This window comes from Engystomops pustulosus, chromosome 8 (genome assembly GCF_040894005.1).
Source record: "Engystomops pustulosus chromosome 8, aEngPut4.maternal, whole genome shotgun sequence".
Classification (NCBI taxonomy): domain Eukaryota; kingdom Metazoa; phylum Chordata; class Amphibia; order Anura; family Leptodactylidae; genus Engystomops; species Engystomops pustulosus.
The window spans coordinates 68762553-68787207 of record NC_092418.1 but is presented as its reverse complement, the minus strand read 5'-3'; the positions used below and the strand labels follow the sequence as shown (position 1 = coordinate 68787207).

General features: G+C 43.9%; 1 protein-coding gene across 3 annotated transcripts in view; it reads left to right on the top strand.

The window, feature by feature from the left end:
- The window catches only part of ZDBF2 (zinc finger DBF-type containing 2), a 42897-nt gene extending 18801 nt beyond the window's left edge, over positions 1–24096 (top strand). For all 3 annotated transcript variants that reach the window (XM_072121076.1, XM_072121075.1, XM_072121077.1), the window contains exons 3-6: positions 2862–2913; positions 6347–6452; positions 11142–11269; positions 19923–24096. In XM_072121076.1, the coding sequence (XP_071977177.1) occupies positions 2862–2913; positions 6347–6452; positions 11142–11269; positions 19923–22527 (2891 nt within the window). In that variant the 3' untranslated portion in view covers positions 22528–24096. The remainder of the gene's footprint in view (positions 1–2861; positions 2914–6346; positions 6453–11141; positions 11270–19922) is intronic.
- Positions 24097–24655: the final 559 nt, after the last annotated feature.

Sequence of the window (24655 nt, the reverse complement as noted above, 5' to 3'; positions counted from 1 at the left end):
ACACAGGGGAAGGAGCAGTGGTGTGCACGGCCGGAGGTGAACGGGCTTGTTGCCACTGAGTGGGGTGTTTAGCATTCATATGCCTGCGCATACTGGTGGTAGTTAAGCTAGTAGTGGTGGAACCCCTGCTGAGCCTGGTTTGGCAAATGTTGCACACCACAGTCCGTCGGTCATCCGGTGTTTCCTTAAAGAACCTCCAGACTTCTGAAGATCTAGCCCTCGCCGCAGGAGCCCTCGCCACGGGAGCTTCACTAGTTGACACATTTGGCGCTGATGCACCAGCTCTGGCCCTGCCTCTCCGTCTGGCCCCACCACTGCCTCTTCCAACCTGTTCTGGTCGAGGACTCTCCTCCGTCTCAGAAGCACTGTGTTCACCCGGCCTCTCAACCCAGCTTGGGTCTGTCACCTCATCATCCTCCGATCCCTCAGTCTGCTCCCCCCTCGGACTTCCTGCCCTGACAACAACTTCCCCACTGTCTGACAACCGTGTCTCCTCATCGTCGGACACCTCTTTACACACTTCCACTACGTCAAGAAGGTCATCATCACCCACAGACTGTGACTGTTGGAAAACCTGGGCATCGGAAAATTGCTCAGCAGCAACCGGACAAGTGGTTTGTGACTGTGGGAAGGGTCCAGAAAACAGTTCCTCAGAGTATGCCGGTTCAAATGCCAAATTTTCCTGGGAGGGGGCAGACTGGGGGGGAGGAGGCTGAGGTGCAGGAGCTGGAGGAGTGGCGATTTCGGTGACATGGGTGGACTGCGTGGAAGACTGACTGGTGGTGGACAAATTGCTCGAAGCATTGTCAGCAATCCACGACATCACCTGTTCGCACTGTTCTGGCCTCAACAGTGCTCTACCACGAGTCCCAGTAACTTCAGACATGAACCTAGGGAGTGTAGCTCTGCGGCGTTCCCCTGCTCCCTCATCAGCAGGTGGTGTCTCACCCCGCCCAGGACCACGGCCTCTGACCCCTGCAGTAGTTGGACGCCCACGTCCCCGCCCTCGTCCTCTACCCCTAGCCCTCGGGTTAAACATTTTTAAAATGAGAGTTATAACTTTATTTTTTTTTTTACTTTTTTTTGTTTTTTTTTGTGTTTTTTTTTTTTTTTGTGTTTTTTTTTTTTTTTTTGAGTTTTTAAAACCAAACAATGCTATCCTATTGCTATGGCTATTTTCTAGCCAAGTATCAAAGCACACTACTGTCAGATGAGATGACACTGAGTTAGTGCCTAATTGAAATCCAACCCCTACTAAATTTTCCCACTTCGGTCTTTGCTATGGATATGTGCGTCACTAAGCGCAGAACACAGCGGTCGCAAGTCTCACTACAAATTGCTCAGAATTGGCTAGTACATGCACTGCAGAAAGTACAGCCACCAGCAGATCAACCAGAAATCAAATATATAGAACGCTACTGTATGCGTAAGTAAGCTCTTTGTATTCTCCTATGGCTATTTTCTAGCCAAGTATCAAAGCACACTACTGTCAGATGAGATGACACTGAGTTAGTGCCTAATTGAAATCCAACCCCTACTAAATTTTCCCACTTCGGTCTTTGCTATGGATATGTGCGTCACTAAGCGCAGAACACAGCGGTCGCAAGTCTCACTACAAATTGCTCAGAATTGGCTAGTACATGCACTGCAGAAAGTACAGCCACCAGCAGATCAACCAGAAATCAAATATATAGAACGCTACTGTATGCGTAAGTAAGCTCTTTGTATTCTCCTATGGCTATTTTCTAGCCAAGTATCAAAGCACACTACTGTCAGATGAGATGACACTGAGTTAGTGCCTAATTGAAATCCAACCCCTACTAAATTTTCCCACTTCGGTCTTTGCTATGGATATGTGCGTCACTAAGCGCAGAACACAGCGGTCGCAAGTCTCACTACAAATTGCTCAGAATTGGCTAGTACATGCACTGCAGAAAGTACAGCCACCAGCAGATCAACCAGAAATCAAATATATAGAACGCTACTGTATGCGTAAGTAAGCTCTTTGTATTCTCCTATGGCTATTTTCTAGCCAAGTATCAAAGCACACTACTGTCAGATGAGATGACACTGAGTTAGTGCCTAATTGAAATCCAACCCCTACTAAATTTTCCCACTTCGGTCTTTGCTATGGATATGTGTGCCACTAAGAGCTAAACACAACGGTAGCAAGTCCCCCTGCTAATTCCTCACAAAATGGTACTAGATGCAAATTAAAATAAAAAAAGTAGAACGTTATTGTAGCCCTAAGAAGGGCTGTTGGGTTCTTTGAGAATCACTCCTGCCTAACAGTAAGCTAATAGAACACCCTAACGCTTTCCCTGACCAGCAGCAGCTCTCTCCCTAGCGGCATCCAGACACAGAATGATCCGAGCAGCGCGGGCAGCGGCTAGTCTATCCCAGGGTCACCTGATCTGGCCAGCCAACCACTGCTATCGACGTGTAAGGGTACCACGTCATGCTGGGTGGAGTGCAGAGTCTCCTGGCTTGTGATTGGCTCTGTTTCTGGCCGCCAAAAAGCAAAACGGCGGGAGCTGCCATTTTCTCGAGCGGGCGAAGTATTCGTCCGAGCAACGAGCAGTTTCGAGTACCCTAATGCTCGACCGAGCATCAAGCTCGGACGAGCATGTTCGCTCATCTCTAATCATGTCCTATTCCAAGTTTTGGCCCATGTATTCTTTTCTCCTCCCATGGACACATGGACCACAAACGAGTTAGCACAAGCTTTTATTTATGGGGCAGAAACAGTAAGAAAAGTTGTACATGCGGAAAGATGCATATATTACTTTGTGTAGTATTGTGTGTACTTTTCTTTGTACTGAACGCCTACAATAATTGCCTTTTATGGGATTTTCTTGCAGATGTTGATAGGAAAGGTGAAGCTAGTTATGTCAAGGTGGAGAGCAGCAGCAGGTAAGATATTTACACATTCAATTAACTATCTAATTTTTGTTATTTCTGAAGGAATCAGAATGATATTTTTTATATATTATACCTAATAATTGAGCAATTTTGATTTTCCCATATTGCGGCCTACGGTCTATAAGCTTGTGACACAATTAACTAGTATTTTAAGTTTTAGGTTGGTTTATAGAAACCGATTTATTAGATCTAGACATAGATAGACTATTAGATGTGTAAGTAGATGATGGTGTCTAATACAGCGTAATGTAACTGGAGATCACTATCATAAGTGCAGAGAAGTATTGTGTTTCTAACTTACTCAGATACCATTTCCGTCTTTGCACTTTCAGAATTCATTCCTGTTGTTATCAACTTTTGTTTCTAATTATAAAGAAATCTCTTCCTTACAATTCAGTTTGATGGACGTTGATCGCCATAGTACAGTTATGATGTATCTTCTGAATGGACTAACCTTCTCTACATTGGATATTCCATGTTATTTCCGACTGGTGGACTGTTCTTATATGTTGGTTTCTGAAAACAAAACAAATTTTGAAACAATTTCTCATTTTCTACTCGTCAAGGAGCCTTATTAAATGAGTTTTGGAGAGATATAAAGGATATTGGATAAACCTGTTTACTATGAGTAGAGCATTAACCATATTAATAATAACATTGTAAGTTTTGTCGTATTAAATCTTCAATTTGAATTTGCAAATTCCCGAATGTCCAGAAGTCATATATCAAACCTGAATGATGTATACGAGGGGTGCAGGATACCTCACTCGTGATGACAATAGCAGTTTTGGAGTCTGGAAACTCAATTGAGAAGACTATAATTTTGCTGGGTTTAGTTTACTTGATGTTGTTCCTGAAAGTCTATGGATTGGATTTCTTTCATTATTTCTCAATATGGTAACTATATGTAATAATTTTCAACGTGCGATGATAGTTTGTTACATAGTTGTAAGAAGACCAAGACTTAAAATGTGGCATACATCAGCTATTGGGTTCTGACAAATCCGACCAAACTTTTTCCAGGTGTTGGCATGGTTTACCGCTCTGATTCTAGATCACTGAACAGAACATGGATGTGCTGCATTTAGTTCAGTCCTTCTAGGTTTGATCCTCTAAGCCCCCTTCTACACTTGCGCTTTTCACGCGCGTGTTCTGCGCATGCATTTGACAGAACTTGCATTGCACACTGACCCATTGTAATCAATGGACTTTTCCAGACTTGCTTTTTTTAATGCACGTTTAAATCTCGGCATGCTCTACTTTTGCAAGTTACGCGCGTGAAAAGAGCACCATACAAGTCTTTGGAGACACATCAAAAACACATCGCTCTCTGAGACACATGCATTGCGTTTTTCATGCATCAATTGCCATAGAAAAGTTCGAGCTCAGTCCTGAGTCCTTATCTGCATATTGAAAATGCATTGAAAAACTGACTAAAGACTGAAAACTAATTGAACTCTGATGCAAAATGTCAGTTTTTCACTGACCAAACCCTGATCGCACCCGGATCAGACCCTGTTGTGATCTGCAACGCAAGTGTGGAAGGGACCTAAAACCCTCAGAGCACACGGAGCAAGTTTCCCAGACCAAACTTACACATGGGAGCAGGCTTTAACACACTATACACAAACCTGGTTCTTTTCTACTACAGAGAACCTGTCACCACATTTTCACTTTTGTTGTGTGACCAGCATATCATGTGACATCATCACAGGCCCTTTAACCTCCTTATTTAAGTAAACTGTGTTAAAGCCATGTGTGAATGCATCCTCAGGGGAATGCTTTTTAAACCGTTTTTAACCTCTTAACAACCTGGCCCTTTTATGTTTTTTCATTTCCATTTTTCACTCCCACCTTCAAAAATCTATAACTTTTTTATTTTTACACGTAAAGAGCTCTGTGGCAGCTTGTTTTCTGTGTAAAAATCAGATCCAGAGAAGAAAAACAGCGGATGTGTAGAAAATATAAATTTATTAATTCATAAACAAGACAATAAAAACATTTAAAAACCCAATTAAGGGAATGACAAACATAAAGGACTCTCCTCAATAAGGTATTCCTCACGTAAATGACAAAACAAAAATAGAAAAAATGAACAAGGCTGTCAATTAGATATATATATATATATATATATACACATCATCCCAATAATGGGGTTCAAATGATGCTTAAGAAAAGATTATATACAATTAAAGTGCATCGTGGATTCAATCACAGACAGTTTCACTACAACAATGTAATATAAAACACAAAGATGATAGTGCACAAATAAAGTGCTGTGTGCACAGTAATAGCAGCCAAGAGAACATAAGGGAGTAGGTTCAAGTGAATAAAACAGAAAGTAAATGCATCATATTACCTAGTATAATGTATGAGGGGGAGAGCCCACGGATCTGATTAGTATATTTTGGATGTGACACCTACTCGCTTACCCTCCCCTCTTTGTTTTCTTACTTCATAAATGCTACCATTTCCAGGACTGCACGACCTTTAGATCACTTTTTATTGAATTTTTTATATTTTTCAAAATGGAAAAAAAAAGTGTCATTTTTTACTTTGGGCGCTATCTTCCGTTACGTGGGTTAAGCGCAGTGAAAAACCGTTATTATATTTTGATAGATCGGGCATTTTAGGAAGCGGCGATACCTAATGTGCTTTTGATTTTTACTGTTTATTTATATTTCTACCAGTTCTAAGTAAGGGGGGTGATTTGAATTTTTATGTTATTTTTTTATTATCATTTTTTTTTTTAATTTTTACTTTCACTGTTTTTCAGACTCCCTAGGGTACTTTAACCGTAGGTTGTCTGATCGATCCTACCATATACTGCCATACTACAGTATATGGGGATTTTCCTTCTCATTCATTAAAATGTGCAAATCGCACATCTTTGGAAGACCCGAGGCTGTCATGCCAACCGATCGCCGCTCTCTGGTGACGTCATGCCCATCTATCTTTTTTTCCCTTAATTAAGATAATTGGAAAACGGACAAAACCTGTCAAAAAAACGTATGTGTTTTTGAAAACGAATGCGTTTTTAAACGGACTGCTTAAAAACTGCCTAAAAGCGGGTTCAAAACGCCACATGTGCCCCTAGTGTATGGTAAAACTCTGCTTTAATAACCCTGCCCTGAAGCCATTGCTGATGTTCACAGCCTATGGTCCATACACTGATGAGTCCCAGTCACTATGTGGTCACCAGCTACTGTTTCTGATGTTGAAACCACAACAATCAGTGACATGTCACTTTATTTTCTCTCACTTTTGAGAAACGCTTGGGCACATGTATGAGTCCATAGAAATGAATCTGTAGATAGCACTCAAAAACTACATCAATGTGAATGAAGGGGGGTCCATTAGTTGCTAATTAATGTAAAAGTTAACACATTTATCATCATTTAACACATTTTTTATTCTTTTCAAGTGGAAATGCTCAGATTGCGGAGCAGTCAGGAAACGGTATACCTCCGGGGCATTACAGACAAGGATACTGCAGCTGCTGCCAAGTACATTACATTAACCTAGAAAAGGTGAGAGTCCTTTTACAATGGAAGTAATGGGTAGAGAAATTATATCTTCAAGTTTTGGTACAAACAAGCTATTTTTATATTGATATAGATATTATATGTAACGGCATGTACTTTGGTTATAGTTTAATTCTTAATGTTTTCTGCATCAACAGAAAAGTGACATTTGTGAGTCACTGTCTGGCCTCCATTTGATGTAGTATTATACAAGTTTACCCAATATTAGGACACCTCAGTTTCCATACACTGCATGCACCTACATGTCATCCTTCTTCATAGATTATAAAATATTTTGGTTGTAATTTCACTTTTTGAGAATGTTACCTCAGACTGCTTAAAAACGGCCCAAAAACGGGTTAAAAACGCCACGTGTGCCACCACCCTAAGTGAACGGGTGAATTTGATTTTGAGGGTACAATCAGATATTGCAGTTAAAACTGCATCACAATCGGCTTTGAGGTGGTTTTAGGTGCAGTTTTGTCAATTTAACAGGTGAAAGACATGAACTGAACAAGTGAATTTGATTTTGAAGGGGAAACCTACTCCACAAATGTCATTCACCTGTACAGTTCATGTCTTTTACCTATTAAATTGACAAAACTGCACCTAAAACCACCTCAAGGCTGAATGTGATGCAGTTTCAACTACGTGGGACTGCACCCTCAGGGCGCATTCACACATTGGGGCAAATTTACTTACCCGGTCCATTCGCGTTCCAGCGGCGGCTTCTCCGCTCTGGATTCGGGTCCGGCCGGGATTTAATAAGGTAGTTCTTCCGCCGTCCACCAGGTGGCGCTGCTGCGCTGAAAGTAAACTCATCGCGCCGGAATGCACCGAGCTGGACCAGGTGAAGGTAAGCGGTCCTTATGCGACACATTTTCGGTTTTTAAATGCGGCGGTTTTTCCGAATACGTCGGGTTTTCGTTCGGCCACGCCCCCCGATTTCCGTCGCGCGCATGCCAGCGCCGATGCGCCACAATCCGATCGCGTGCGCCAAAATCCCGGGGCAATTTAAGTACAAGCGGCGCAAAACGGAAATATTCGGGTAACACGTCGGGAAAACGCGAATCGGGCCCTTAATAAATGACCCCCATTGCGTTCAAAACGCATTACAACAGCTGATGAGAGGTGATACACCTAATTACATTACTGTTTATGTTTTGTAACACAATGTTAACGCATGCTTTAACAAAACACATGTGTTAACATTGTGTTTAGTAAATGCAAATGTTAACAGTGATGTAATTGGGCAAATCACCTCTCCTCAGCTGTTGTAATATGTTTCAAACACAATGAAAATGCAGGTCAAAACGCAATGTGTGAACGCACCCTAAGGGTGTCCAGCAACCGCGCAACCACAACCAGGCTTGGCGCTAGCTGTCAGACTAGGTAGGTGGTGACGAGCTCACCCTGTGATGTCCCTGTGGGTTAAGGCCTTGCCTAAAGCAGATAAACCGCCCTGGCAAGGGCGAACCCACTATCAGGAACCTAGCTGATGGTCCCTGAGTGACCCTACAAGATGACAGGGAAGACTTACTTCGTCTGGCAGCTGCTGGATGGTGGAGTAGACAGGTAACCGGAATACAGATATAGGTCAGTGTTCACACTGTTACACAGAAACCGACTCAAGACTGAGACAAGGAAGTGGGGTAACACTAGGAGATAAACGATACTGAGGGACAAACAACAGATACAGACAGACAAGCGGAGTCAACCAAACCAGGTCAAAACCAAGATGGTGGCAAAGATACAGATAGTATAGCAAATAGAATGTTCAGTAGGGAAAGCAGAAGTCCATACACAGAATAGCAAGAGCACTAGAGATCACAGGAGACTGAATCACCAGAAGCCAATGAAGGGGCTGGGCAGAATATAAAGCAGTAATGGACACTACCTCCAGCACTGACTGGCTCAGCCGTCCATCAAGTTTTCCAGCAAGAAGCCTGAAACCTGATCCCATCAGAACAACTTGTAAGTCCTGACAGCATCAAAAAACGTGATGTAAAAAGCGCCCACTACAGTCCCCTATGATGAATGAATGCAATCCCTACCCACCATCCCTCGCATACAGAAACGGAGTACTGGAGGAAGTATTCCCGCCCTCCAGTATGATGTCACGTCCTGTGATTGGTGGTCTTGGGAGGCTTGTTCTGACGAGTGTGGAGCACGCTCTTTAAATAGCTTCACTAATAATGGGAGGCTGCTAATGTTAATCTGATTGCTGCTAGACACTATGACCGATCACCCTCTGATGAGCTGGATAAAAAAACCGATGAAACATGTGCAACACCCTCGCCGATGCAAAGCGGAGGAGTGGTTGTGAATACATCCCACCATGTAGCTTGCAGCCTGTGAGGGTCTGATCATCCCCACAGCATGTCACTACATAGCACTAGATAACACAGATGAGCACTGCAGTGGTAGAACCTGCCTGGTAAGGCAGGAGTTAATTGTTTTGTGTGATGTCATATGTGTCAGCCAATCACATGTGTTACACTCTGTTTCTGTAAGCTGAGATGTAATTGGAGGAGTAGCCACCACCTGACCAGTGGGAGTAACAAAACCCCTGGTCAGGAAAGTTCTAGAGAGCAATTAGCTGAGCAGTAGCTCAGAAGCAGACTGGAGTTAATCCAGTACAGACTTTGAGGAGTCTGTGCAGCCAGCACACCAGACGAGAGCAGGTGAGCCCAGCTCCCTGCCTGAAGAATGGCCAGCCACTCAGGTACTGCGGGCCCCGGCTGACTCCAGGCCCCAAGAAAAGGCTAGGCCCCGGTGGGGGATGTTGCACATGTAGGGGCACGGAGAGTATATTGATAGGCAGCATAGTGTAATGATACAGACAGAATAAGGAATGGAGCCGGGGGATGAGGATTTAAAGAGTGGATGAGACTAAGGATTTAGTGATTACCAGAAATAACATGATAGAGACATAAAGCCTGCAGACAATAATCTAGAAATGTAGAAACTGAGATGTAGGACTATAATTGGCAGCAGTCTCATAATGGTGAACACACTCCCAAGGCCGGCAGCACACGTGGCATTTTGAACCCGTTTTTGGGATGTTTTTGAGCAGTCCTTTAAAAAACACATGCTTTTTTTGAAAATGCATCCATTTTTGACCTGTTTTAATTAAGATAATTGGGAAAACCGGACAAAAACGGATGCATATTCAAAAAAACGCATGTGTTTTCTACAATCTGAAAACGCATGACTAAAAACGGGTTCAAAATGCGGTGTGTGCCACCACCCTAAGTGTCTGTGACAGCAGGCCTGACTCTACGAAGTACACTTATAAGACAGTCAGGACTACAACATATATAATTGTCCAGCTCTTCTCTTGTCTGTGCTCCCCCCTGTGTGTGAATACTGTTCTAATCAGTCGTTATACTAGCACTCGGTATAAACTGTCAAAAATAATGCAGATAGAAAAGACTCATTATCATAGGCGCATCCTGTATTTTGTGTCTGTTAGATATAAAAGCCAGTGTTGGAGATGGACATGGCTTCACAATAAAATTGTTGTATGCTGGAAACACACAGTCTGGATTCACTGCAGAATGTATAAAGACATCCTGACTGCAGCAGAAAGCACCTGGAGCTGTGGATGACCTGAAGTGTAGACAGACATTTGTTGACCTTCACGGCAGCCAATCAGAGCTCAGCTTAAATTTTCCCACATCAGTTTTCCAAATGAAAAATTGGTTGCCCTGAGCAACTAGAGAAATTTTGCTCTGACACTTTTGATAATTCTCCCTCACTCATTCTACCTTTGCTGTTGATGTCTAATGCTCAGAATTACCCTTTGCATTGCATTTTGGTTTGCCTAAAGTGTTTTTCCTGGCTTAAAGTGGGTGGCCATTAGTGAAATTTTAAAACTAGTCCCATAATATTATAAATCATACAATTAGTTTCTGCCTCCCACTGAACTATAGCTGCAGCACTCTACAAACTTTGCTCCAACATTAAATGGCGTCAGCAGGGGCATTAGGTGGGACTCTGTAGAATCTGTTGGGGGGGATGGGGAAGATGACGCCCCTTTAAGGTAATACCGTTGCATTAATAGGCCACCTCCTGAAGGGGAGGTTAGCGGGGATACTGTTTTAATGGAGACATCAGACCCCCGTTCTCGTGATCTATGGGGATCCTATCACTTATACCCCCACCAATCAGCAAGTTAGGCCCTAGCCTAGTGTTGATGACGTCCTTACTTCTAAGCACATTTCAGTGTAACTAGACCTGTAATAGCCAGGATGTCCTCCCCTCTGTACATGGGCTGGATAGATAAGTGCTCTGTCCCTGGACTATAGAGAAGTAAAAGATCACGTCTACAGAGGAATCCAGTGACTTCTCATGATGGCGCACAGCTCTGGACCAGGGCGTCACATTATATCCTTGCAGACACCATTTAATGATGGAGCAAAGTTTATGGATTACTGGCAGCTACATTTCAGGGGGAGGCAGAACCTAATATAATCTAGTAAAATGCATATTTATGGCACTGGGACATTTTATAATAATTTGTGTCTAGTTTTAAAATGTTAATAATAAAGTGGCCTACCCGCTTAAGTGTATTTCTGCATGGTGTTCTAGGGTGCTTTCCTGATCTTTGCCATTCTATCCACATGTCAAGGATAACCTGGTGGTGTCAATTTAACAAGACATTTATATTATATTTTTATAATATTTTCCTAGCATCTTGAAAGTGACAATCACAGACAGCTGTCTACATGCAACAGGAACCGTTTTGGAACCAGCATGTTGATGCAGCGCTTTTTGCAGGATGTCCACCTGTATCACCCACAGAATTATCATGATATAAGGTAACTTCTCTGCTTTATCTTTTTCTGAGAGTAAACCATAACTGAAAGCGATGATGTGAATACCATAATACAGGTGGTCCCCTACTTAAGAACACCTGACTTACATACGACCCCTAGTTACAAACGGACCTCTGGATTTTAGTAATTTACTGTACTTTAGCCTTAGGCTACAATAAACAGCTGTAACAGTTATCAAATGTGTCTGTAATTAAGATTTATTCTTAATCCTGGTTCAACAACCCAACATTTTTAAAATCCAATTGTCACAGAGACCAAAAAATTTTTGACCCGGGTTACAATAATAAAGTATACAGTTCCGACTTGCATACAAACTCAACTTAAGAACAAACCTACAGACCCTATCTTGTATGTAACCCGGCGACTGCCTGTATACAACAATTTTTTATTTCATAGCCATTTTGTAGCTAAAGGCTTAGCCCCATTTTTTGCTTTATACGGTTATAGATTTTGAACACTGTTATTTATCAAAGCGACTCTGAGATAGTTAGTTTGGTTTTTTTAGCTGATAAGTTTTGTCAGAAAAAAATTAAAAGTGCGTTTTTGGGCAGATAGTTGCTGAATAAAATTTCTCATGTCTGCTTTTTGATGTCAAGCGGCTTACAAATCGACCATTGTTTTCTGTATTTTCAGAATTGACTATTTTTTGGGATAATTACTGTTTTTAATAAAATTTTTAATATATAACATTAACCCCTTCCCAAAGTCTGCCGTAATAGTATGGCACACGTCGGGAGAGGGAGGACAGAGAAGGCTCACAGGCTGAGCCCTGACTGTCCCAGGTGGGTGGGTGCTGCATATTGCATCATCTGATTGCACGTGTATTGCAAGGTATTATCATGAACAAGCAAAGGCAAACACTGTGCCCTTAAGATCCCGTCACAGATAGGATCTTACAGGCACTGCCTGCGGACAGCCCTGGGGTCCTGATTAGATTTCACGGCTGCCTTGACAGTGATCGTGCCCCCAGAAGACGGTGCGGTGGGGGCGATAGTGGGGGAGAGACCCCCTGTCAGCCAAGTAAAATGCCAAGTTTAACGGGTTATTATGCTGAGATGTCAGCTTTTAATTACAGCTGACATCCAGTGTATTTGCAACATCCCCCACCGGGGCCTAGCCCTTTGCGGTGAGGCCTGGAGACAGCCGGGGCCCGCGGTACCGGAGTGGCTGGCGGTTGCGGCCTAAGCACGCTATTGTCACGGTGCTTGGTACAGGGGAACCGGAGGGCTGTCCTACAGCCTGGCAGGTCTCCAGCAGGGTGGTGTTGGCAAGAAATGATGAGGGAGAGGCTGCTATAGCGGATCTCCCTGGGGCAACCCCTTAATGTCCCGAGTGTAAGTCTCTGGGTGATGGACAGGGTGCCGGTGATGAAGGCAGCCGTATTAGCAGGGACCAGACGGAGACAGAAGTTGAAGAAAACAACTTACAGTTCTTTATTTGAACCGGCAGGAACCGCAGCAACGTGCCTTTAACAGGTAGATGGAGTGCTGAGATGTGAGTTGGAGGGAGCCTCAGGAGATAGTTCACCAGCCTGGATGTATAGGGCAGGCTGGGAGGCAGCTGTGTCCTGGTAGGAAGCTTCAGCTTGTCCTGTAGGTCTTCAGGTATCACCTTTAAAGGTAAGATGATACCCCTTTTCCTCACTACACTAACTCTAGTCTGATGCTCCACTCTTCAGAGGCAGGGGCTAGGCTCTTCCTGCTCTGGTATGGGCTAGACTGAGATTACTCACTCACTCACTAAGTCTACAAGGGCTTCTAGTCTTCTCATGAATCTCTCTGAGAGAACTCCAGAACATTCCTGGCCAGGGGGTTTTATTACCTCCCTTTGGTCAGGTGGTGGCTGCTCCTCCAATCACATCTCAGCTTACAGGGACAGGATGTAACACAGACATTGGTTGACATAATTACATCACAAATTAACTTCTGCCTTGCCAGGCAGGATTAACCACTGCAATTTCCCCTTGATCCTATAAAGACCATGTAGTGTAATGTTATTCTACATGCAGGTGGGACGTATTCGCAAACCCTCCCTCGCCATTGCATCGGCGAGGGTGTTGCATACCCCGGGGGCAATTGAAAGAGCCGCCCTCGGCTCGACTACAGATGGTTTGGGGCACAGAGGGGGCTAAGGGCACTTCTAGGAAGTGCAGGCTATGTGAGGTGTAGGGACAAACCGCCCATGGTCCTGGAGACAGGCACCTGGGTTGGTGTCGGACTAAGACAAAAAAAAACATGTAGCTGTATGACAGTTGGTCGCTGACGCCATTAAACCGAACTGTACAGTAGGAAAGGTGTGGTGTCATGTCCTGTAATCCACTCCTTGCACCAAGGCCTGTATATTTGTTTTATCAACACTTCTTCCCTGGCGGCAATTATTTAATGTGTATATTTGCATTGCCTTAGCATGTGCGACACGAGTACCTCCTGACTGGCATCCTTACCCATGTATGGGTGGCATCCAGGTGCTAACTGTGTAACACCCCCGGTCCCCTTAGGACCCGCAGTTTACGGACTACCCCCACGTGCAAACCTCAGTTTGAGGGATCAGGTAGCGGTCAGTGTTTTACATAGAAAGACGGTCCGACACAGCCACACTACAACCTGAAAAGCCTATGAAAGGGTTAATGCAGACTACTGGCATATCTTCTGACAGTGTGCAAACACATTGGCTTGGGAGCCCAATGGGTACACATCTTGAACGTTACAAACGTTACAGAAGTAGATAGGCTACTCAGGGTAGCACGATAGCAAATGTCTCTTTTCCTGCAAAGAAAAGGCATGGGAGTGCAAACATAATGTCCGTACCTAAAAGGAAGGCATTAAGTGCAAAATACTAATAAATAAAGTGGCAACTTTTCCTGGTAGTATCTGGCAAAAGTCTTACAGAAGGTCTCTAATGACAAAGTCCATCTTCTGGGTACAGCCCTTGATGTGGGGAAAAGTGCACTGAGAAGCAAAGGGTCTCCTCTTTGAAGAAATCTCTGCTGTGGCAGAGGAAGGGGTGCTATCATAGCACAGGACAATATATAATCTCTTGACTGAGATAAATAAGGGTAAGAGTCTCAGGACAGTCTCTGGCTCTTTGGGGTAAGGACAGAAATATACAATATGTACACAGTACAGTACCTGAAGTGGGCTACAGCCCTTCAGGGGTTACTCTGCATCTTCGCTGGGTTCAGCAGGGACAGGATCCAAAGTCAGCAGGGGATCCTGTGCATCCTCAGCGGGAGTAGGTGCCGGCTGGGGACACCCGGTGGCAGTAGTGGGTACTGCAGGTGCAGCAACATCCTCCGGACCTTCAGGGGGAGGAGCGCTGTCGCCCGGGGTGTCGGCTGTTCCAGCCGGGGGCTCAACTGAGCCAGGGACCACGGAGGGGTCCAGAAAGAAATAAACAGGGACCTGCGGCAGCGCCGCAGCTCCTTCCAGCTCCGGTTCTTCCGGGGCCGGGTCATCACCCCATTGGTAACCGGCAAGGGGAGATGTGGGCCTAGACGGAACCTCCGGACAAGGCTCGCTAGCCGAGATGTCTTCTCCCACAGAAGAGCCACGGGACCTGGCAATGCTCCCGGCAGGGGAGACGGTGGGGGGGGGGGCGCCCTGGATCATGCCCGGCCCATGGATGGCAATGGGACCCGTACTCACGATTACCGTGGATGGGGCATTCACGTGGGTCACCGCCCGGGGACTCGCAGCCGAGGAAGAAGAGGTGTTCGGGGATTCCGGCCACTCGTCGTCCTCATACCAGTCGTCGTGCGGGAAGTAGCGGTCCTCATCGGAGTCGGGGATCCGGATCACACCAGCCGCCCAGGGTCCTCGGGGCCCCTCTTGCAGGGAGAATTCAATGCACTCGCCTGGCTTCAGGTTGTGCTGGCTCTCCGGCAGATCAGGCCTCTTGACGGACCGGTGGGGTATAAATACTTCCCGTCCGGTGTAGTCCTGGGTGGCGAACCCATAGCCACGCTGCTTATCGAAGAACCGGACCATGCCGGTGGTGCGGTTCTTTTCCACCCAGGCTCCAGCTGTAGACCGGCCGACCATGTAGTGTTGGGCCTCCTTCTCGCGGCGTCGCTGCTCCGAGACAGCGTCCCGGAGTCGCTGGCGGGCTGCCTCACCTCGGCCTCGAGGCTGCGGAGGTGCCGGTGCTGGGGCTCGTGGTTCCGGTGCAGGCTCGGATCTCCGTGATGGTCGGGCAGGTGCCGGAACAGGAGCAGGAGCAGCCGGAGGATCAGGAACCGTCACAGCAGGGCTAGCAGGTCGAACAGCAGGGACCGTAGGCCTCGGAGCAGGTGGCACAGCAGCAGTAGGCCCAGGCGCTGGCTCGACAGGAGTCGGGGCCTCCCCACGTGGCGCCTCCACGTGGGCCTGCGGTACCGGAATGGTAACCGGGATAGGTACGAGGAACCGCCCGGGTGGGACTTGGTACTGCGTCACCGTTTGAAAACACGTCCTGGTGACGAAGGCCCGGGTCAATCCTCGGTGCAGCCGATGTCCAGCGGAGGGTCTCCGGACCGGCTGCGCAGAGACCACCACCATAGTCTCTAGCACTTCATAGAACTCAGGCTGCTCCACAGGAGGGAAGGGCGGAGGACCCCACATGATGTTGTCCTCACTGCTCAAAATCCACTCGAGTTCTGGCGCTTCTCTGAGGCAGGGCAGGAAGTCCGCCGCGGGCCAGTGGGAGGAGTCCAAGTCCTTCCCGCCAAGAGCTGTGGCGGGCTCTAATTTTTCCTGCGCCACAGGAGGCGGGGTTCGCGCCATTCGCGCGTGGGCGGAGTTTTGTGAGTCATCTGGGTTTCCCGCCAGTGAGGGTTTTGGCGGGCTTGAATTATTTGCTGCGCCACAGTTTCTGAGGTAAAAAATCTTCAGGCGCGGCAGCGCCGGATGTAGCAGAGCTGGTACAGTTCTTGCAGGGATTAACCTCTTGAGTGCTGGAGCGGCGCTCGACAGCATGTGGCAGCAGTATAACACAGTTCAGTCCAGAAACACACAAGTACTTGGGCCTAAACCCGGATGGCAGCAGGGTTAGGCAGCACAGTCTTTTTAATAAAGGAAAGTCTTTAATGCCGTAATAAGGCACAGAAGTATCAATCCTGTTCGTGACGCCACTTGCAACATCCCCCACCGGGGCCTAGCCCTTTGCGGTGAGGCCTGGAGACAGCCGGGGCCCGCGGTACCGGAGTGGCTGGCGGTTGCGGCCTAAGCACGCTATTGTCACGGTGCTTGGTACAGGGGAACCGGAGGGCTGTCCTACAGCCTGGCAGGTCTCCAGCAGGGTGGTGTTGGCAAGAAATGATGAGGGAGAGGCTGCTATAGCGGATCTCCCTGGGGCAACCCCTTAATGTCCCGAGTGTGAGTCTCTGGGTGATGGACAGGGTGCCGGTGATGAAGGCAGCCGTATTAGCAGGGACCAGACGGAGACAGAAGTTGAAGAAAACAACTTGCAGTTCTTTATTTGAACCGGCAGGAACCGCAGCAACGTGCCTTTAACAGGTAGATGGAGTGCTGAGATGTGAGTTGGAGGGAGCCTCAGGAGATAGTTCACCAGCCTGGATGTATAGGGCAGGCTGGGAGGCAGCTGTGTCCTGGTAGGAAGCTTCAGCTTGTCCTGTAGGTCTTCAGGTATCACCTTTAAAGGTAAGATGATACCCCTTTTCCTCACTACACTAACTCTAGTCTGATGCTCCACTCTTCAGAGGCAGGGGCTAGGCTCTTCCTGCTCTGGTATGGGCTAGACTAAGATTACTCACTCACTCACTAAGTCTACAAGGGCTATTAGTCTTCTCATGAATCTCTCTGAGAGAACTCCAGAACATTCCTGGCCAGGGGGTTTTATTACCTCCCTTTGGTCAGGTGGTGGCTGCTCCTCCAATCACATCTCAGCTTACAGGGACAGGATGTAACACAGACATTGGTTGACATAATGACATCACAAATTAACTTCTGCCTTGCCAGGCAGGATTAACCACTGCAATTTCCCCTTGATCCTATAAAGACCATGTAGTGTAATGTTATTCTACATGCAGGTGGGACGTATTCGCAAACCCTCCCTCGCCATTGCATCGGCGAGGGTGTTGCATATTCTAATGCAGACCCTAATCCGATCTCAAGCTGAGTCGGCAGCAGCTCTGTGTCTGATATTTCAGATGCTGAGCACTAAGTTACAGCACTGAGCATCGGATATATTGTACGCAGAGCGTTACAGGTTAATGACAAGATTTTCTGCAAAAGGACAGGCATATAATAAGAACATCTGTACATGGATGTGAAAGCGTAAGAGATCAAAAACGCTGGGGTGGCATTAAAATAGATAAAATAGAGGAGATCAAGACAGAAATTTACCATTAGTCACTTAGTACACATCAACATTCTAAGCAATGATGTATGTTACTTTCAGCTACATAATATGCAGAGTAGGATCTCTATTGCTATTGGACCTCCAGTTGACCGTAGAAAGCCTTATTGGCACATTTGATGACTTACCTTTTGATTTTGATTATTTGATAATGGTATTGGCTATCACTGCTGGTCCTGAATAAGTGAAGCAACAGATTACTAAAGGTGGAGGTTATGAAAATAAGTTTATGCTAAGATTTGACCTTTCTTCAGACAGGTAGCAACCTGGGGATCTTTGTAACTTTACCTGTGTTTATGCTCATAGTAGCAGCAGGACTGTAAAAATACATTTACACAACACCCCTGCCAATACATGGGCAGGCTGGTAGTTGCAACAGCGCCCTCTCCAGGTTAGAAGCTGTCAGAGGTAGTCATGAACCCTCCAGTAAGTTTCTAGCACTGAGAGATTATCTAATAGCAGCTGTGGCCTCTGCCTGGAAAGGCAATAGTTAAATGGGTGTAAGATGTTATCCAATTATGTGGCTGTATTTTAAACTGGAGTGCTACCACCTGACCAGGGGGGAGGATAAAACCCATGTGCAGGGGGAGCACATGGTCTTAGACTCAGGTCTTAGCTAGTCTGTCTGACCTCATGGTCTTTGCCTGTCAGCAGTCGAGACCACATGGTCTGAGTGAAGAGAGAGACTGTGCACACCACACCTTTAGTGCTGTCCCAGAAACCAATCCCAGGAACTGAGTCAGGAGACTCTAACCCAGAGCTGCAACATCAACAGTTTAGACACAGCTTTATCTACATTATCCCAACCTGCATATACCATCAGGCTGGTGCCTTATCCTGCGGACCACTCTCCACGACCACTCCGAATCTGCTGTTTGACCATTTTGGCCCATTGCTTGCTACCTGTTGTTCAATAAAGAACCATGAGTTGATTTGCACAACGTTGCCTCCGTCTAATCCCTGGATACAGCTGTCTACCACCATAGGCTTTCCCATCCATTACCCAGGGATTCAGGTTTGTTGATTGACAGGATGCAGGGCCCTACACCTGAATATCAATTCACCTGCAATAGCTTTTTCATCTACGTGTTTTTACATTTTAAATTTTTCCTGGTATATTTTTTACATATTTTGTGTACATCTATTAGAAGAACTAAATAGAAAAGGACCGATTAGGTCTTCACATTCTCCTATTTACGTCTTGCCTGGGATACTATAGCGTATATGTGTATGTATAGTGTTTGTGTACTATTCCCACGAGGAGTAGTATTATAAGAACTAAATAGATAAGGACCAACTAAGTCCCTGCATCCTCGTGTGTAGGACATTATAGTATACACAATATACATATGTACCCATAGTTGGTAATCTGTCTATAATGCTGTATTGCCTGTTGCATTTTAAAAATTAATTGTTTGCTGTATTTTTAAGAATCAATTGTTTGTTGAAATTAAAACTATATATAATTCATTCCCGAAGCCGTTTTTTGAGAGTGCCCACAACCACAAAATCTGCTATTGAATTATCCTCCTTGGTCTCTTTTGGTGTTGAGACTTGGTCTTTAGTGCCACTAAACCAACGACATAGCTGACTCATTAAATATGGTTGTGTCTTTCTGCTGTTATACTGATATACCAAGTATGTCTCCCCCTAGTGGTAATTTGCCGCATTTTAGTATTGAAGTAAAAGTTTTAAGTTTAAGTTATCCTGCTGCCTACATTTTTTAATTAGTTTTGCTGCCGCCAATCTACTGCTGTGTTGCATCTAAAAACATCATTGAAATTCATGCAGCTGCAGCTTAAGATCCATTTCTCACCTATATATCCAGGTCTGTAGCTCACAGAACCATAAGCTTGCAGGGTTCTGAAAGATTAGATATTTTTAATAGGATATCATAGCATGTTTCTAGGTAATATAGAACCAACAATAGGGTTTTTTTACTCATCTCTTGTGAAAATGGCATGAGATGAATCATGTTTGCCTGACTTAAGGGGAGAATTTTTTTTTTAAAAGGTAAACGGGTTAGATGTTACGTAAAAGACAAAATTTTAGAAAGAATATTCATACCCTACCTGATGGGGATAGTTGTTTAATGGAGTTAAAACCTGGTGACAGATTCTCTTTAAACAATGCTTCATGTTTATTTTGCCTTTTTTGAAGCTCATTAGCTTCTGTAATTAACTACAGTAAGTTAATGTATAATCATAGGCCTGCACACATTTGCTGGTGTTGCATTTTTTCACGGTTTCAAACATACTCACTTTTTCTTTCACATTTTCAGGCCAACTTATGATGATATACCAGAAACAAGCCTTCTTTCTTCTGCTAAAGAAGACAAACTCTTTCATCCACCTTTCCAAACAAATGAATCATCTTCTATTGTACTAAATCAAAGCTTGAACAAAGTGTCTGGAAGTGGTTCAAAGTGTCACAACTACAGTAATATTATATTTACACAGTCTCATGAGAGTAATCTGGAACAAGGTCACACTTCCAAAAGCAATGAACCTCAGAATTCTTTAAATTTCGGCAGTAACGTTATCAGTTGCCAATTATCAGACGTTAAAGCAATAAATACTGTGACCTTAGGCTCTCCTTTCAAGACTCTAAATTTGAATCAGACTTGCCAACAAATGAAAAACAATAGTTTTGAAAAATCTCCTCAATGTGTAGAATCCAGTGACAATAAAGAGCCCTATTATAGAACGGGAAAGAGACATCCAGGGCCCAACGTCGCCACATTTTCAAGCAAAAAATTGTATTCCCAAGGCAGCTGTTATATGACCTCAGGAGTCAAACCTGTAACTCAGGTGGGAAAAGGCAATATTCTCAGGGATCATAGGGTGGATGAAAAGCAGAGAGATGCCACTTATGAGTGTGCTAGATTTAACACCATCAATGACCAAGAGATTCACTTACCACGGGGCAATAAAACAACAGTGGATGACATCATTGATGAAGTCATATGGAAATACTGCTACAACTCCTCATCCAAGGTGCTAGAAGAAAATGATAAAGAAAGTGTTTTATCTTTAAATGTTCAGTCCATTATTGGTAACACCGTGGCCTCCACTCTAAGTTTTAACTGGAATGTTCCACTTCAGTTGGAAGAAGATCAGTCAAAGATGATAAATTTTGATTTCCTCAAGGAGTCTAATGTAAATGTTAATGAAGACTATGAATCAAAACTGAAATGTGTGCTTAGAACAAACCCAATTCATGAAATAGATATAAAGCCTGATCCTGAAGAGGAAATTCTTCCTGCTCTGCCTCATGTGCCTCCATCCTTTGTTGGTAAAACCTGGTCACAAGTAATGCATGAAGATGACTTGAAGGTTGAAGCTCTTGTTAAGCAATTTAGAAAAGGAAAATTTCATTGCTACTTTGAAGAGGGTCCCTTAATAAATTCTGGTCCCAAGAGGCATCTTAAGAGTAAAGAAAGAGAAAAGAAATGTGAGGTTAAGGTTGAAGGCCCAAAAGAATCTGAATGCATAAATTTGCTACCCTTATTAGACCATCATTCTGATATTGATAGCATTAAATCAGAAAAACTGTTAAAAGCCGAGCTTCCTAAACCCTGCAGAAGGACGTGGAGACAGGCTTCCAGATGCCAGGTTGTTAAAGTCAGCCACGGTACACAGACTAGTTTGGTCAATTTTCCTGTAGTAAGAAAGAAAGTCCTGAAAAATGAACAGCAAGGAGTTTTTGATTTTGTGGAAGAGAAGACACCAGATATGAAAACTCGAATGTGTGCTTTAAAACTTCCAGAGTCGTACAGCAAAATATTAACTCCTTTACAACCCAAAACTATGGTATTTGTTCTTTCCCATCCAGACCTAAAACCAAGTACTGGTAAAGCAGCTTCTGTTCGTAAGAGAGGTCGTAATCAATACTCTACAGATAGTAGAGACTCTGTATATTACAAGTATAAGCAATCCGCTCTGAAGTATTATGATCCTTTAACCAATCGCATCCTGAAGACACCTCCAAGAAACTCCATGCGAGGAGCGGGTGTTAAGGCACCTTGTGTTCGGAAGTTGTTTCGTGCACTAAGTAGTGATGTCAATGTTGATAACCCAGAGTTTGAGCAAAAGGAATCCAGTAATTCGAAAAAGTCTTTGAGTAGTTGTTCTGTAAGTTCTCTACAGTTTGAATCTAGCACAGGAAAAGATCGAAATTCAAGCATTAAGGGATGTGGATCATCAGTGAGCACTGAATATATTGCTACAGCCTGTGTAAAAGGTGGGCATCCTGAGAAGCCTTATGCAAATTTTTCTCTTTCCCCTTTTAATTCCAATTACACCCAAACAAAGGAAGACATGCAGCATAGTTCCATGATTACAAAATCCATTGTAAAGGCATTAAAACCAAAGAAGGTTATACGAAGAGAGTCTTCTAAACCGTCAACAAGGATAACCAGGGCAAGAATGGAACCCAGGGTTGTAACAAAGTCCAAGGAGAATCCCCATCGGATGGTTAAAAAACTAGTGCAAGGGAAAGTGACTCGCAATAAGAAACCAAGTAGAAAATCTTCCTCAGAAGCTGCAAAGCCAAAAAGGGAAATAGGTCAGAATTTCCAGGCCAGAAGAAAAGGCAGCAGCCCAAAGAGTCAACAGTCTGCAGGGGTCCATAAAAAGGCAGTGAAAAAGTCCCAGTTTGTTTCACAGAAACCTGCAAAAAGAAAGCCAAACCTATCCAAAATGGTGTCAAAAAAGAATACGCAGATAAACTACCAAGACAAAATTGTTGTAAGAACTCGTAGCAGAGCCTCTGATGGTCTCGTTCATAGCCCCATGCTCCATCTGAGGAGTAGACACAAAGCTTCAACCACAGACTCTAGTTCTAGGACTATCACTAACAGAATGACGAGAAGAAAATGCAGATGAAGTACTGGACTTTCATTCTAAACACTGTCTGCAGGAAAACGGGTTTATAATACGTTTTTTTATATTTTTATACATTTGAAGCTCCAAACTGTTTAAACTTATTTCAAAGTGATTTTACACATTTCCTTTTTTTACAACTTAATGTAAAATACTAAATTTTTTAAAAACAAAACTATATTAACTAAAATAATATAAAATCAGTTGTGCCATTCAATTGCATATTTCAAATAGAATAAAAATCAAGAAAAAGAAATGCACAGCTAATACCAGTGTAGAAAACTCCCCAATATGATCTTTCCATACAAATTTCACATTTCATATAATTACATTCCCTCTGGTGCACCCTAACACCGATTTAACAATTTACAGAGTGTTTAGACTTTGGGTCCAGTTACCAGGCTGTGGAAGCTATTTTATTATCTCTTGTAGAGATGGCATAGGTGTAGGTCCTAAAGTAGAAGTCCTTTCCCATAATTTTATTTCTCTGGCCCGGTGGTTTTGGCTGGAATCATTCCTCTGTTAGATTGTGTGTTTTCATAAATTCGGCAAAGATCATAGAAATTTGCATTTAAAAATAAAATCAGAATCGACATATAAATACAGTAGTGATACAAGAAAGCTATGGCTGTAACCCCTCTAAGCAACAACCTTTACCGGCTCTTTCTCATGAAGGGATATCCTTAGTCACATATAAACTAAACATATGAGAAGGTAATGTGAACTGCGCCATATTATACTTTTATTTACTTGCAAATGAGCGTTTTGCTGTACCATGTATGTGGACGCAAAGTCCGGTGCAGGTGAAGAGTAGTTGAGAGTACTGTTGAGTTTGTCATTGGGATGAATCTGCATTATCTTCACAGTATATTGATCAGCTCACAATTGCAGTTATTGGCCCCGTAGATAATTTTTGTGTATGGTTAGTAGCAGCAGGACTGTGAAAAATACAACCTGCGGGATACAACCTTATCTTGCTGGACTGTTCAGTCCATTCTCACTGGAGTAACATTACAGCAGATGGCTAGGGGTTGTGGGGTTGTGGAGAGGCTTCCTGCAAAGAGGAACTGGCTCAGCAGCTTGATGACACAGCCTATTGCATTTGGAAAAGCTGGAATTGGCTTATTAGACAAAAAGAAAGCACATTTGGTCTTCACTGATATAAAGATACACAAACAATATAAAATAAATTAGAACCAAAACTCTATTCTTCTATAATACATTATTTTTCTCAGAATACTTTTTGTCCACTTTTTGATTACTTCTTATCTTTTTATTACTGAAAAAAGGTTTAAAGAAATTAAAATTTGATGACTGGAAACGTTTTGAAACAACTGACTGTAATAAGGGAGTTGTCTGAATTAAGTGGCCCTCCGACTTCTATTTACTGGGGGAAACTAAAGTGATATGTTAGCAAAAAGGAAAAAGTCGGTAACAGCTCACCCACAGGAGGCAGTGAAGATCTGATGTAGTCGTCCCTTGTGACTGGGTGCACGGTAACCCCTTGAGAGCTGGTCCGGTAATCCAGGGCAAGTCAAGCTTGAAATGGAGATCAATAGGGAGGGCAGGGGAACCAGCACAATAGGACTCCACAAATCCGGTTAAAACTTAGTCAAAAATTTATTCTTCATGTTAAAAAACACACATATCCAAAAGGAAATACATGGACACAAAAAAGACAAAAAAATGTAAGACAAAAAACAGCAGCGGTAACGCGTTTCGGACTTCTACATATCAGTCTTTAGTCATACCTGTGGTAGAAGTCCGAAACGCATTACCGCTGGCGTTTTTTGTCTTACATTTTTTTGTCTTTTTTTGTGTCCATGTATTTCCTTTTGGATACGTATGGTTTTTAACATGAAGAATACATTTTTGACTAAGTTTTAACCGGATTTGTGGAGTCCTATTGTGCTGGTTCCCCTGCCCTCCCTATTGATCTCCAAAGTGATATGTTGCCTGTTCCAAAACGGAAGCTGTGATGCTATTTGTAACAGGTTTGGGGCCGGATATTGGTCCCCATCAAGGTTGTCGGAATGCACCCAAAGGTGGATTTTCATATTCCAGTGTAATATCTAGAAAGTGCTATTACATGATGCTGCACCTGACAAGTTCCCTTTCATAAAAAACATCA